A 15,735-nucleotide genomic window follows, 5' to 3' on the forward strand; every position below is an offset into this window, starting at 1 on the left:
GGGGGCTGGCGGCGGCAGCGGCGCTCACCCTCTGCTCCCCCCTCCCCGCAGATGCTGGCCACCGTGGCGGTGCTGTGGGCGGGCAAGGCGCTGCGCGTGGTCAAGTTCCCCGACTTCGACAGACACATACCTCGACGGGTAAGGGGGCTTCTTCCGCGCGCGCCCCGAAAACCCTCCTTTTACAGCTCGCCACCCCCGCGGCGGCGCCTCCTTCCCCGATCTATAAACCGCGCTCGCGCCCTGCCCGTGGCGATGCCCACCGCTGCAGGGCGCTTGATATCGGCAGCAGCGGCCCGAGGGGTGATGCCCCCCCCCCCGGGGGGGAACACGCGTGCGCCCTCCCAGACCTTCGCTCGGTGAACGGGCCGTTTCCACCCACGGCAGAATTCCTGTCGTTCGGCGAAGGTTTCTCGTGCCGGGTGGGACGCGTCCCTCGGCGGAGGGGCATGTTTGCGTGCATTGCCCTGGCGACGCCGATTCCGCRTGGGCAACCTCTGGCCCTAGTGTCAGCGCTGGGCTCCGTGCTTGTGGGAGCCTGAATACGCGCGCGTGTGTGTGTGAAAATTTCCATTTCGGGATGGAAAGAATTATATATATCTATAAAGTATATATGTACTTATGTTACTTCTTGGTTAGTTCTCTGGCTGCCTTCGGTTGTTCGTTAAGTGTTATCCCTCTTACAACTTTCCAGACGTTTCCTCTACCTCTCCTGTACTTCGGGAACCAGATCACAGGACTGTTCAGCACAAAGAAACTGAAGTACGCATTACTTTTACCTACTGGAAGGGGCTGTAATGTTGTGATTAGCGTCACCTGTGCGTGCTAATGCCTCGTGCTGGAGCGGCTGCAGCGGGGTGCCCCTGCCTCGCCTGGGGGTTTCTCGCTCCGCCGGGCTCGCGAGGTGCCCCATCTGGCCCCAAATCCCTGGCTTTGAAGCAAAGCCTCCCTGAAGTGGAGGAGGTTTTGTACGCGGGGGATTCGGGGTGGGGAGGGAGGCGCAGAATGGCGAGTCGGGGCAGACCTTGCTTTGGGGGAGCGCAGYGCGGTCTGTGCCCCTGGCTTATGTGTAATACCTGCGGCGGTATGAAGGTAAACGTGGTCAGCGGTGCGCGACACGATTGTATTCTGCATGCCAAAGGCTCCAGTCCTGTGACTTCAAATTATTGCCTTGGGGAATAAGGAACCTAGCGTGGGAGATGGCGATCTCCTCCTGAGGGCTTCCGCTGCCTGCTCTTTACCTTGGCAGTAGTTCAGGGTGTTGCTGTAGGGGTGGCTGTGCACCGTTAAGTTGCATGGCTGCAGCGCTGGGAGGGAAACCCTTTTACCTTGTGAAATCTCGTTTTTTGCAGCCTGCCAATGTTTACGGTCCTGCGAAGGTTCTCCATCCTGTTTACAATGTTTGCTGAAGGATTCTTACTCAAGTGAGTYTTTCCAGCTTTTTTCCAAAGCTGTCAATGAAAGATACTGTCTGCAGTTATAAAAGTCTTAAGATGTTGAAATGGCATGCCGTATTTTAGTAAGTTTTTRTGCGTCAAAGATTTGCACGGTCGGGCTTTTTTGGCTCTACCCTAGGTTTTAGAAATGTGAGTGGGTAGAGGAAATGGATATGCAGTAATGTGTGATTTATTACAGTAACTTACCTTGATCTGCACGGTCTCTTTCTTTGCCTAAAAAGAGATGGGCGAGGTGAAGTGCAGTATTTAGCTGCAAAGCGAAGGGGAGCATRGTTGTGCTCTGTGCACTTGCAGAGTGCTGAATCCTTGTTGTAATGAGCAGAGTTGTAGCACTGAAACTTGCTCCTCATCAGTGCTAACCTTCTCTTAAAAAAAAAAAAAAGCAAAAAAAAAAGCGTGCACACACACACACACACAAAGATAATTGTCTAAAAATTTTGTTTTTATTTGCTGTTTCTGTGTTGCCTTTTCCCTGCCGCCCACCCAGTGTGTGATGTGACTAAATGGCTTTCCCTGCCTGCTTGGAATGCTTTAATGAAGACTTAACTGTGCTTATGAATGATAGCAGTGCTCTTGTTYTTCTTTTTCAGGAAGAAGTTTTCTTGGAGTATTCAGATGACAGTATTTGCGATGATAATTGGTGCGTTTGTAGCTGCTAGGTAAGCCTTCCGATTTCTTGTCCTTTCAGCGCTGTTACTTGCTGCTTTGTTCGGTGTCTCTGGAATGGCCCATGCGCTGACTAGCCAGCAAAGCCGCTGAAAACGCGATAAAATGCAACGCTCAGAGGCCTTTCAATGGTGAAATCTTGGCGGCACGTTCTGGTGTATGTGCCATTAAGAAAATAGCCGAAGCTCACTTAAAAACATCTTGTGATCCTTTGGTGGAAGTTGTTAGAGCAAAACTTTGAATTTCTTCACTGGGATAAGGTGAAGAGAGTATCACGTTATGTCCCCAGAAGAGTGTGAGTAAATGGCGGTGTGGTGTGTGGGTTTTTTTTTTGTTTTGCCTCAGACTTGCTCTATAATAGGAAAGAATGTTTTCCAGACTCGGATCCCAGTCCTTGCATGATTAACTCTTTCCGACAACTTACTGACAGAAGGTGGAAGAAATCTTTCAAGTGCTACACTCTGCGCAGTTAAAAATCTTACCTGTTTTTTCCTTTCCTAGTGCTGACTTGGCATTTGATTTGGAAGGATATATTTTTATCCTTATTAACGATGCCTTAACAGCTGCAAATGGGGCCTATGTAAAACAGAAGCTGGATTCAAAGGTAGGCTGACCTTTGCTTTCATTTCTGACATTTCAGAATTGCACTCTCTTGACTTAACTCTCCGCGCTGGGTGCCGGCGCTCGCAGCCGGGCTCGCTGGGGCGGCACTGGCGCGGCCCAGCGAGCGCAACCTCGGGTGGGAAGGGGCAATGCTCTGCTTCGGCGGGCTGAGCTGCCACGTTGCGTGCCTGCTCGGATGCTTTAAAGTGCTCCGTGTTCCCTGGCGCATCCCGTTTGGAGGCTAAACACGTCGTTCTTTCCCACTTTCACTAAAAGTACACTTTCATGGAAATTTTTTTTTTTTTTAACACTAGAAGTTATTGTTTGGTGTCATGGTGAATACTGAGGCTGTGGCTTCAAATGGTTTTCATGGCCTTAGCCTTTATTTCTTGGGAAGAGTGGCATGGTTTTGTTGTGTAGGAGGAAGAAGATTGTGTGAACAGTGAAGGACTATATGTATATATATATWTWTTWTTTTTAATTCATGTCTTCAGTGCGCTACTGCAGTAGGAACCGGAGAAGAAATCGTATTCCAAATTAAACATGCTGTTGTGTTTCTTATTCTGGGTGTGCTGCCTGGCACTGGGATTGCCATTCTAAATATACCCAACGCCGGAAGAACCCGAAACGGCTAGGAAGTGATACCATTGCAATTTCTGCGGGCCCAGTCCGCTGCCGCCCCCATCCCTCTCTCCAAATCTCTTGTCCAAAAGATTTGGTGATATCGCTCTGCTGTTCTTGGTGTCACCATTGCCAAACAGCGCTGGCCGTGGCCGTTGTGGTGGTGTGAGCCCCTGGGAACGATTGCGCTTCACTGTGACAGCCAAGAAACTGCGTTTTGGTTAATGGTAACGCTTCAAGCTTGCTGACCTAGTCTGACTTCTGGTCTTATCTCATAGATAAAGTATGAGGGGAAATCCAGTGCTTTGTGAAGTTTGCTGTAGGTGTCGTTTTTCTGCTTCCCCACACCCTCCTGGGAAGCCGCGTTTCGGCATCGCGGTGCCTCTCCAAAGGCTGCCTGAATGTTCTGGCTGCGGGCATGGGAAAGTCCCAAATTGCTTGCCACAATGCAGGGAAGCCTCCCAAATCCACAGAATCACAGGATGGTTGAGGTTGGCAGGGACCTCTGGAGATCATCTAGTCCAACCGCCCTGCTCAAGCAGGGTCACCTAGAGCACGTTGCMCAGGATCGCGTCCAGGCGGGTTTTGAATATCTCCAGAGAAGGAGACTCCACCACCTCTCTGGGCAACCTGTGCCAGTGCTCTGTCACCCTCACAGTGAAAAAGTTTTTCCTCATGTTCAGACAGAATTTCTTGTGTTTCAGACTGTACCTGTTGCTTCTTGTCCTGTTGCTGGGCACCACTGAAAAAAGAGTCTGACCCTAAACTAGGGGTTTGGTCACAATTTGTATACCTGGAGTTATTTGACTCGGTTTGCACTGGTGTCTGGAGATGGGGCCAATGGAAAGTATTTGCTAAAAACACTAGATCACCAGAAAACAATTTGGTCAGGAATTTAGAGACAAAAAACAAATAGTATCTTAGTCCTGTGAAATCTTACTGTGTGTCTTTGCTTTTAGGAGAAAGTAACTGGGGACTTGTTAGCAACGCAGTTTCCAAAAAGCCTCTAGAGCAGAACTTGGTCTAATGTTTTAAAGCACTGCAGAAATGGTCTTGCACGTTATAAAAACCCTACAACTCTTCTGTCTCTGCAAATCCCGCATGGATTTAGCTCATAAGACCTGGTCTTCAGTAGCACCGTGAATAAGGTTCTATGTTCTGTTTGGAGCCAACTTAAATAACACAAATGTTTCCTTTTTCTAGGAGCTGGGAAGATATGGTCTGCTATATTACAATGCACTGTTTATGATACTTCCCACCTTGATCATTGCCTATTTCACCGGAGATGCGCAAAAGGTAGGAATCTGATCCCAAAAAGCAAAATCTTCAGTGGCATGATACCTTTGGGGCAAAATGTATGATTCTGTATTGCTTAGAAGAACATTTTACTGTTTGTTTTAGCATGCAGCCACACAGACCCTTCTGTAACTTAGATTTTGAATACTTGTCGTTTTATGTAAAATAGGTGAAACTGATAAATACTTCATTATGCTCCACTTGTAAATAAATACTAGATGAGATCTGCTGGATCAGTTAGGGCAAAGGATGATCTGAGGACAAGTTTTGTGCAAACAGGAGAGAACTGTGTAAGTGAAATTGGAATAAAAAGTTGATGCAAGTTCTGCTTACTTTAAATCCACAGAATTGCTTCATTAAAGCATTTTCGTAATGCTTAAGGAATGGAGAAGTGTGAGAGGAATAAATTAAACCAAGTATTATTTAAAACAAAAGTTAGCGCTTCTGGAACAAATGAGTCTCTTCAGACGTCTTTCTGCTTTTCCCCTTTACTTATGTCGAATTGCTCTAAAGATTACTGTTTTGGCCAGGCTGTCTCTCCAGCATATCTGATTTATCGGTGGTTCAGTGCACTCAAAACTTACAGGAGGGCTCGCAATGAGCATTTGCGCAGTTATGCTTGATTTCTTCTGCTGAAGAAACCAACAAGAGCGTTCACGTTTCATACCTGCACGAACTGGCTCCTCTTGGAAGGAGAAGCTCTTTGGCCCGTTCCCAACAAAGTGTTGAAATCGGGAAGTGCCGCGCGTTGCCCTCCCAGACTAACGTGGGTAGCTGCTGTTGACGCTGGTGCCGGTCACAGCAGTAAATCCCCGTGCCTGGGTCCCTGCTCGGGCTGTCCACGGCGATGCCTGGAGCGTTGAACGGGGAGGGCTCGCGCTTCGCGGTGTGCCGGTCCCAACAGCTTCATCCTTGTTAGGAGCTTAACGTCAAGATGACGAATCCCGGTCGGCCATCCCTAAGATAAGGAGCCGCGATTACGTGACGAGAAGCGAGTGTAGGTTAAGAAGATAGTCCAGGCCCCTGCTCTTCATGGAGGGTGGCTCAGCTGGAATATATTTGGGGATAATGTGTTCATTTATAAACAGGAGCTGGCGGACGGGGAGCAGAATGTTGCTCTGTGCTGCACTGTGGAGCCTCTGTTCAGCCCGTATAGAAAGCTCCTCTTACTATTTTTTTTTTCTGAATAAACTTCTCTTTTTCTCCCCCCGCCCCTCTGAACAAGCTCTTGGCAGTTGGAAGCAAACAAAGCTGTGTCTGTTGAACTTACTACCAGGAAATTCAACATTTGCAGCGTTATGAAAAACAGTCTTTTGGAACGTGTGTAGCTAAATCGTCTCTTGCAAAGCATATAACCACACTGCGTGTGTTGGAAACGCTTCCCTGGATTAACAGAATGAGGCAGGAGAGCAAAAATCGTGGCCTCTGGGGAGGGGGCGGCAGCCAGTCCCGGAGAGAGGTGCAGGAGGCGCCGCATCTTTGTGCAGCGGCAACTGTCGGACAAGATTGCGGAGCGGGGGATAATGTTATTAGTTTTGCTTTGGAAAGGCTCCCCCACTGCTGGAGCCTATGGATCTGCTAAATCTAGCAGTTCATTAACGAGCATCACAGGTAATGATGTCTTGCCGTGCCTCGTTTTACAGGAGGCAGAAATGACTGTGCTGATGAATGGAGGAAAATGATATTAATCGTGATCAGGGAGGGAGTGAAGGGCCTGCAGGCCGGTCCCCCCCCCCCCAGGCTTGCGTTTCATGCCCCGTTAGAAAGCGCCCTTCCAAGAAATGCTGCTGTGCAGGGGCCTTGGCCCTGGCTCTGCGTGGATTTGTTCCTCGTGCCAGACTCTGCAGCCCACGCTGGCCCCTGCTCGCCTGTGCCCAGCTGCCAGCCCTTTACCTGGGGTCCTGGGAGGGTTTTGCAGCCCGTGCTGTGTCCGCCCTGTCTTGGCCGAGCTCAGCTACCGCTAGCAGCAACTTGCTGCTTCTGCGAGCTGCAGTCCTGCTAAGCCTGGCACCGAAATGCCCAAACGCTGTGCAGTGCTGCTGGGGGAGACCAGCATTGCGCTGTGCTGCTTCACCGCCTTAGCTGTGCGGTGTTAAATCCTGCTCCAGCGCTGGTTAGGGGCTGTGCCTTCAAGTTTCTGAATTATCTTCAGGTTTGTGCAGCTGCCGTGCTTAGTACGGAAGCTCCATGTCAAACGGTTCCTAAATTGGGAAGCCTCTGGCACCAAACTGCTGATAAAATGCCTGAAGTCCCTTGGGCAGTTGTATGCAGCTGTGGTCATCTGGATTGCTGCCGTTCCCGTTAAGGAAGATGTATCCTGAGAAACTTAAGTGTTCCTTTAATGGTCACGCAAGATGTATAAAACCTGTGCTTCTAAAAATTTAGCGTTAATAGTTCATAGAAAAACTCAAATTCAAAGAAATTTGACCTCAGATCTAATCTTACTTTCCAGTGTGTGAAGGGAGATGTGTGATAATTATTTTGAGATGGAAAATTCCTGCACCAGGCAGAAGCAAGCTAGAGCTAAATAGCGCTGTGCTAGTAGGGCAAGATGTCACCTGCTGCCAGACTCTCAGTTAACAAGATCAGACCAACCCGTGCGTCAGTGCAGTGCTTCCACGCCGAACAAAACCAGCTCTCAGCCTTGCAGGTCAGGTAGGCAAAGGATGCGTGTAGTCAAAAGAGATGAGATGGGGGCAAACGCAACTAGGCAAGCTTAAGCACCAGTTTAAGGACGTTCAACAGATAAGTAGCCAAATCCATTAGCAATGCGCTCCTGAATGTTTAAAGGATTTGAATCATTCCAGTAACTTTCTCATAGCTGTTCAGCTTTCTAGCCGTGAAGTCATTCCTGGTGCTAAAGCAAAGCTGTTCCTCTTAGTTTGAAGGAGAATTCCCCACTCTTACAGGGCTGTACTCATCCTGCATCTCTCCTGTGGATGAGCAGGATCTGTTACGTGGCAGGAATGGCACCCGGCAGGCTCGCTCTCCCCAGCGCAGTCCCGTTGCCCCTCTCCAGTCACGTTCTCCGTACAATGACGTTCCTTGCCACGCGGGGAGGTGAGACGCTAGACCAGCCTTTGCCCCGTTCTGGCCTCATTTCCTTGTTCCCTGTCCCCATTGCAAACTGCTTCTCCTGTTGGTAGAGTTTTGTAGGTCAGCCACAAACGTGACGCTGGCAAGAAAAGTGAATTCAACTGAATTAAGTGTGAACTTTCTTTAAAAAACAAACAACCCAACAACAAAAAACCCAAAACCCAACCATCACCAACAAAAAAACCCTAAGATGAAATTCAGACTTCATTTCTAATGTGTACAGCATTGTCTCTAGGAGCTAAATTCCCCTTGAACTTGGTGTGAAGCATCACTGCTTCACCAATCCTGTTCCCCAGCGAGTTGATGGAGAATTTCTGTCCTGGCCGGGCGGTGTTAACTTTGGAGTCTTGTCCAGCCCCCACCGGCGTAACCCAGGGCCTTGGAGCCCGCGTGGTCCCAATGAGCCAAGCTGTGGAGCGTGCTCGTGGTGTGTGCGCCCCACCAGCGCTGCAGCCAGCTTTCCAACCGCATCATGGCATTGGGAGACCAAAACACCTCTTGTTCTTGAAATTTTCCTAGTGACATAAGGACAGTTTTGACCAGCCAGCCTGATGCATCTGCTGCAGGGATGTTGTTCATATGTCATCCCTGGTAGCTGTCCAAAACACATGGACCTCAAATCCCAAGAGCAAATGCAAGCATCTCTACAGCTTTGCTTGGGTTGAGAAGCGATGAAGTGTTACATCAGCAGCTGTGCTTCTCTGAGTGTTATTCCACCCCCAAAAAATCTTAACCTGTAGAGCGTATGTGAACTTCTAATGTCCTCCTTAAGTGTCCAAAACTCTATGAATTACAGCCAAGCTAGCTTCGGGGTCCTGTCAGGGTATACTTCTGTTTCAGTTACGTTGCTCTGAGCTTTGGCGTAGCTGGAAAACTAGGATGCTCCGGGAACCAGCCTCCATGAGACGCTCAGGGTTGCATGTGGTTCTGGTTCATAAAAATACTGCCAACCTTTTAAATTGTGGTCTTATTGTGGTCTTATCACGGTCTTACCGAAGCTGTTGTGGGGGGGTTCCCAAGAGGGCAGTGCTGGACCGTAGCTCTCTAGGAAATGCCTTTCCCGCCTCCGCTCGCTTGCGTGGACTCCTTGGACTTTATTCCCCACTTTTTCCGGGAGGGTTTTGATCTCTGCTGGGATGCCGGGCTGGGCCACGGGCCAGGAGGCAACGCTGACGTGGGCGGGTGGCTGAGGGTGTCCCGCGCTGGCTCCGTGCTGCTGTGCCGCGGCAGCTGCTGCTGGCGGTCGGGTTCCTCTCTCGGCTGCGGCTTCCCGCGTTTCCCTCGCCTCTGAGGCCGGCTGTCTTCGTTTCAGGCAGTGGAGTACCAAGGCTGGGCAGACATGCTCTTCATCGTGCAGTTCACGCTGTCGTGTATAATGGGGTAAGGATTTACTCCGCGCTTACTCCGCGAGACCTGCAGCTGAGCAGGGGGCGGGCGCCCTGTCCTCGAAACAAAAATATTTCGGTGGCCTCAGCAGCTCTGGGAGGGGAAAAGAAGTCTTCAGTCCTGATAAGGAGAAAATTTCTGAAAGCTGTTGTGGGTGGAATTTATTTCCTACGCTGCTTCAGTGCAGGTTTTGTAAAAAAGCAGTGATGCGAAAAACGCTCTAGAAAAGAGAGCAAGAGATTAAAAGATTAATTGCAGCGTGATAAATGTGTCTTGAAGCCTGACTGTCGAGTCTTTCTCCTGCAGGTTTATTTTGATGTACTCCACGGTTCTTTGCACTCAGTATAATTCTGCTCTTACAACTACAATAGTTGGCTGCATTAAGGTAAGTGGCGTTCTCTGCCCTGAAGGTCACTGCTGGGGCAAATGCTGTAGTAATTACTTGTACCTCTTATTAAACAGATGCTTTAGCCATTGGAGCGTGAGTAAATTGAATTTTTGTGATGTGCATGGCAGCTTGGCGCCATCGGTCCTTCAGTTTTGCATGGGCTCCAGGTGTTTTTCTCGCAACGTGCACGCGCTGTCTCTGACGAAGGCGTCCAGGATGCCTTCCCCTCCTGCACGTCTGTCATACGGCATCACTGTGGGGTCCTTCTTGTCTCCATGCGTCGTCCCAGCGCTGCTGCGCGTCAAAAGCCTCGAGCGGCCCTGGTGGTGGTCGCGGCCTCCTTGCTTTGCCCCTCCGCGGCCGGGTGCTGCCCTGCTCCAGCGCTGCTGCTCTTGCCTTGCGCTTGCGCATGCGCCGCAGCCTTGGCCGCTGCCTCCGTCGTGCATGACGTGGGAACGTGCTGCTTCGTGTGCACTGATGTTCTGGCTTCTCTTCTGCAGCAGCTCAGGGAGCAAACGCTGCAGTGGTTGAAGAAGGCTCTAGTGGCTTTTGCTACGCGCTGCATTCACGGGAGGGAAAGCAGAGGGTGGTTTTAATGCGATTTTGGCTATCTTGGGATAAGCAATAGACTTTGTGGAGTTCACATAACATACAAAAATATTAAAGATGCTTATTAAAAGGGGGGGGGGGGAGAGGAGTGCCAAGAGCAAAGTCGGGCTCGGATGCTAGCATTGCTAGCGTTTCTGGCATTAGTAATCCTCCGCAGAGCGCTCCCGGGGTCAGCGGTGCCGGCACCGCCGTGAAGCGCCGAGGCGTAGCGCCGGTGCTAACGTGTAGCGAAAGAGGTGGTGTAGTGCAAGCAGCCAGCAGAAACCGCCTTTAAACGCTATCTGATAACCTGAGCGTGTAATGCCTTAGGATTGCCTTTATCTGGAATAGAGGCTTTGCTTATGTTTGCTCTTGATAGCACCAAGCGGCTGTGAGCGGCACTAACTGCGCTTAGCACGGTTAGCTTGTCCTGGACGAACCACAAAGTGCCCAGAGACGGCCGAGGTCCTTCAGGTCACCTCGTGCATGGGCCAGACGAGCCGGTCGCGTAAATAGACCGGTGCTGCCGGCCTTGGAATCGTTTTCCTGCCGTGCRTCAGCTGCTTGTTGAGGAGGGTTTGGCCTCTCTTTGGTGGAGTCGGTGCAGAAGACATGGAAACTTATGCTCTTGTACCTAAAATCTTGTTCCATTTCAGAATATTTTAATAACCTATATTGGGATGTTTTTTGGAGGAGACTATATTTTTACATGGACAAACTTCATTGGTCTAAATATCAGGTAAGAATTTCAAGTGTTTGCAGTTATTCTTTATGATTTACAAGTGAAAGCTGCCGTGAAACTGAAATGGTTTGACTGGTTAAACACTCCTTTCAAAAAAAACCCATGCAATTAGATTTTTCAAGCAGAGTTGCAATTTTTAATTAATCATGGTAGGAGGAACAGCAGCAAAGTTAGTGTGTGACTTGAGACAGAGCGAGTCCCGACCCTGCAGTTACCGCGCTCGGCGATGACCCGCTGAGGAAGGTGCACCTGCCGGTTTATCGGTGCGCGTGCTTGCAGGGCAAGGAGGTTGCAGCTTTGAGCTGAGGCTTCTTGGTTTTGCAGAGTTCTTGTTCAGTGGGTTTTAGCTGATTTGGGTGGGGGTTTTTTTTATTTGTTTGTTTTTAGGAAAGTCAAAAATAGGTGTGGGGAATAAAACGGAAAATTCCTGGGCAGTAAATTCCTATTCTATGAGAATATGTTGAGACCATGTGAAGGAAAATTGCCTCCTGCGTGGAGCTTGAAGTGGGGGAGGAAAGCTCCTTTTGGTTTTTGCATTTTTACTGCTGAAACGGCAGTGCTTCTGCGGTGTAAATGATCGCACTTTTTTCAGAGTAACTTTCTGAAAGGGCCAACTAACCGGCAGAGCTTCTCCTGCAGTGCTCTCGGGAGAGCTCCCGTGCACGGCGAGCGTCCTGTCGGCCCTAGGCAGCGCCGCGGGCTCCTGGGGGCTGTTTCGTGTCGGTGCCGCCCCCGAGGAGAGCTGGTGCAATGCTGACCTGCGTTTCCCTGGACTTCAGTAAATCCGAGTGCTGCTTTTAGCTCCGCTTGGGCTCTGTGTTTGCAGCTCAAGTTACACAAAGCTCCCAGACAGACTTGGTGTTGTTTTAAAGGCAGGAGAATGCGCAAGCAAGTTAGTTATAGCAGCAAACCTGGGCTGTTTTCCAAGTTGCATATTTGAACCATATAATTGAAAGTAGCAAAAGAAAATATTTTTTATTATTACTATTATTTTTTATTTCAGTACAGTTTTTAGAAATATCTCCTTTCTGTACTGGTGTGTATTTCTGTTTTGAAAAGTTTCCTTATTCTTCCCATGTTCTTCAGCAAGATTATTTTAGTGATGAAACACATCCAGTAATACAGTATGGACACAGAATATTAAGTATTTGGGAGTGAATTAGACAAAATATATAGTCTTAGGAGGAAAGCGCAGAAGAATTTTTTAGCAAATTGAAGCTTGCAGCTTGCAGCAAATTGAAGCTTGCAGCTGACATTGGCCGTTGGTCTTCCCATGTTTTGCTTCTCTTTGGCAACCAGTGTTTTGTAACTGTCTGGCTATTAATAGGGTCTGGCAGGCCTGTACAACGGCGTTCGGCGAGCATGCTGGTGCAAAAGCCTTGCTTCACACCAGCATCTTCAGCAGGCTCTTGATGGTGGGTTTATATAGCGAAGTACAGAATACAGAAGGAATGCTGGGTGTAAATGTATTGGAATATGTAGAGTACTGTTTTTTATAACAGCTGGAGTTTTGATGTTTGTGTGCATCCGTTCATTCTTTTGCCTAAAACCATGTTTTGCAGTATTGCTGGAAGCCTGGTGTATTCCTATATCACTTTTACAGAAGAGCAAATGAACAAGCCATCTGAAGCTGGCATCAAGATGGACATTAAAGGAAAAAGTTCTGTGTGAGCGGGGAAGTGCTTTTTTGGAAAGCAAACTCTTTCTCTTCAGCTGATCACTGGCAGAATACAGTAGGAAATTCGGGGTGTCTGCTCTGGAGTAATGTTGGTACTCGTAATTTGCACAATCATCTAGGTTGCTGCCTTTAAAAAATCATTGAAAAGATGCATTTAAGAACACATCTAATCGAGTCTGATGAGGAGGAATTCTTGGGGTTTTAATTATGCTGAAATCTGGCTGTAGAGACTTGCACAGGTGGCGTAAACATTAGAATTTCAGAGGATTGTACCAGTTTTGAGGGCTGTACCGAGAACATCCTTGGCTGTATTTTTTCTCTTTACGAGGATCCGTGACGTACGTTCAGTTAGAGCGGGGCCTGCGTCTGAGTAGCAGAGCAGCTAAAGGGTCCTGGKCAGCTGATCCTGGAATTGGCTTCGTGCGGTGATTCGTCCCGGCTCTGCCCTTCCGCTAGGCGAAGGGGCCGCGTGTCGCCGCGGCAAGGCCCCGGGCCGCTCGGAGGAGGGCAGCGAGYGGAGGGACGGGGCAGAGCCATCCCGGCGCTGCTCCGGGCTGCTGCTCTCCCTGCGTCGCGAGGGAGGCCGGGAAAGGCGCCCCGGTCCCGGTGCGTGGGACGGGAAAGCTCTGGGTGCCAGAGACCCTCCGGGTGCCGGGGACCCTGCGGGCACTGCGGCCGGCTCCCGCGGTCCCCTGCGATCCAGGGCTGCCTTTCCTGCCGTGGCTCGCGTTTCCCTGCAGCTCCCTTCCGGCTCGGCTGCGCTTCGCACGCACCTGGAAGGCAGACGACAGCTCAACGCCTCTTATTTTTTTCATTTTTAGCAAGTCAGTACTTAACCCTGGTGTTTGCTCGGCCGCGTTCGTGGCCGGTGAGTCAGCACCGCCGCCGCGGAGGGATGCCGGCCGCCGCCGGGGCTCTGCCGCCGCAGTACCGAGCACGCCTGGCTTTGCCGGTACGATCCTGACGTTTTAGCTTGGTCCAAATCCTGTCCTGCACTTTGCTTCCGATGTAGTAAAGTTTCTTTGGATCTGTTAAGGGAAAGGGATTTTTAACGTGTCAGGCGGTGTGGGCTGATTTTAAGGATTGCCTTACGCAGCACTTACTTCTTTCCAGGTCTCTCCCTTGGAGTGTCTGTTGGTTTAAAAAAAGAATTCTTGTTTATAACTTTGGCCAAAGGCTTTTTTTGGTAAAACTATGTGTTTATTTTTTTTCTACGCTTTCCTTTTAGTCACTAGGAAAAAGGCTTCCTTCGACAATATAATCAATTTGCTAAAAAGTAAAAGTGTGGTCTTTAGACAAGCTATATTTATTGGCGTACTTTATAGGTAACCTTACATGTAACTGAGAACTTCTGTCATAGTTGTGCAAAACCATAACATAGCGGTGGAGGGGTGGAGCGAACCTGCTGGCCGCTCCGGAGTCCTGGCTCTTGGGTCGTTTGGGCTAAAGAAGCTGTTGTTAAAACGCTCCTTTCTGGTCCGTCGTCGTCCCCCTCCGCTGGTGGGGGGAGAGGAGGTGTCTGGCTTGCCAGCGCACCCGAAATGCCCTGGGCTGGCGCCGCTGCCCCGCGGGTCCCGCTCGCCTGCAGACAGCGCAGCCCGTGCGTTGAAACCAATAGCTGGCGAGGCTGCCTTGACTGCGAGCAGAGCTGACAGCCGTCGCGGCGTTTTTATAGGTGTGGGTTTTTGTTTTTTTTCTTTTTTTAATTTCTTCCCCCTTTTTGGCTATCAGTAGATGATAGTGTAGGGCTGTCCCTGCATCTCCAGGCCTGATGGGAGCAGAAGGAAAAACCTTGCTGTGTTTGCTCAGGTGTCGCGTGCCAAGACGCTCCCGCTGCAGAAAAGGAAGAAGCCTTATGCCAGGTTACGTCCAGGTACTTCAGAATTTGGGGGTCTGAGCTGGCTGTAAACTTTTATCTTGTTTTCTTTTCCCCTCTTGGCACCACTGCGTATAAAGGCAAAGAGCTGGCCGTGTGTTTTGGGAGTGATTTGATGCTAAATGGGTTTAGCTGAGGGATTTCTGTTACGGGTCCCATAGCACTAAGGTAACCAGCGGGCCTCGGCGTGGTGCTGCCTTCTGCCGTCTTTGCCCAGAGTGAGGCTCATTCATTCCAGTGGCCCCTTGCTCATATTGCAGAATTGGAGAAAGGAAGGATCTGAGAATTTCTTCTCTTCCTGTAGATTCCTAAGTAAGTTTTATTAAAAGTCTGGACTTAAAATCAGCTGCAGAGAAGCGCTGTCCGTAGGGAAGATGATAAATGGTTTGTGCTGAACAGAAGAGCGAGAGCTACTTACTTACGCATCAGCGTCAAGCATCATTACTAGGTCATGCCCTTAACTCCCTTCGTGTGTCAGAGCCGAGTGCAATTAATTAGCCCTCCTGGAGGGATTTCGGTTGTTCCCAGGGGATTTAGACTCAGTCACTGGTGAGACGTGAAATCGGGAACCGCTCCCCAGGGCACCGTATCCTGCAGTTATATTTTGGCTGTGTCTTGCGTCAGCAGCTGGGAGCATCGTCCCAGCTCGGCCCCGGCCCTGGCGCGGTCGGCACCGAGGAAGCCCAGGGCTTCCTCCAGCCCCCAGCCACCCTCAGGGCCAGTTTTAACTCGGTGCAGTATTGGACCAAATCCCGAGGCTTTTAGCCAAGCCAGTGTAATCTTGTCACCTGCTTGACCGCACTCTTTTGAAATTAATTTTTATCATGTTTGTTTGCTTGTAACTTTGCTGTGCTGAGGCATTTGCAGTCAGGATGTTGGTTATATGTCGAGAGCTCTGGGTTTTTATTTTAAATCTACTGGTTAGATTTATTGTCCAAATGGTAAAATATTTTTAAAGCTTATTTTGTTTGTAAACGTGCACACTTTAGTGCCAAGGTCTCGATGGTATTGTATACACTGGGAAAGTAAACAGAGTTCCTACAGCAGTATTTTCTATGCTATTAATCTACTTAAATTTTTTTCTATATAGACTATATTTACAAAATTATCATTTTAGTGATTAAAAGGGTGACCCTCTTATTTGAATGTATGGCAGGCTTTATATGTAAGTCAATAACGATAGCGAAAAGAATTTTATGTGCCTATGTATTTTTGTACCGGCTTCAAATAAACCGATGAACATTTTCCTCTTAACTTGCCTGCTGCCTTTAATCCCGCCGGCACGAGGCGGCTGCCCATCGCCCTCGAGGGGCAAGAGCTGGAGCTGAGCAAGCTGCTGGA

The 15,735-nt window shown here is 49.4% G+C and overlaps 1 protein-coding gene across 1 annotated transcript; it reads left to right on the plus strand.

Moving 5' to 3' along the window:
- Positions 1-26: 26 nt before the first annotated feature.
- SLC35D1 (solute carrier family 35 member D1) lies at positions 27-15,648 on the plus strand. The gene is made up of 10 exons (XM_026074450.1): positions 27-138; positions 692-759; positions 1,350-1,421; positions 2,045-2,113; positions 2,622-2,724; positions 4,548-4,640; positions 9,049-9,116; positions 9,429-9,507; positions 10,755-10,837; positions 12,403-15,648. The coding sequence occupies exons 1-10, from the start codon at positions 52-54 to the stop codon at positions 12,509-12,511; spliced, it is 831 nt and encodes a 276-aa protein (XP_025930235.1). The 5' UTR covers positions 27-51; the 3' UTR covers positions 12,512-15,648.
- Positions 15,649-15,735: the final 87 nt, after the last annotated feature.

This window comes from Apteryx rowi, unplaced genomic scaffold (assembly GCF_003343035.1).
Source record: "Apteryx rowi isolate R43461 unplaced genomic scaffold, aptRow1 scaffold_39, whole genome shotgun sequence".
In the NCBI taxonomy this organism is placed as follows: Eukaryota; Metazoa; Chordata; class Aves; order Apterygiformes; family Apterygidae; genus Apteryx; species Apteryx rowi.

Bases quoted from the DNA above. Each gene is read 5' to 3' on its own strand.
- SLC35D1 (XM_026074450.1), top strand. From the start codon at position 52: ATGCTGGCCACCGTGGCGGTGCTGTGGGCGGGCAAGGCGCTGCGCGTG. The intron at 4,641-9,048 runs GTAGGAATCTGA...TCTTCGTTTCAG, and splicing joins TCACCGGAGATGCGCAAAAG to GCAGTGGAGTACCAAGGCTG. The intron at 9,117-9,428 runs GTAAGGATTTAC...TTTCTCCTGCAG, and splicing joins ACGCTGTCGTGTATAATGGG to GTTTATTTTGATGTACTCCA.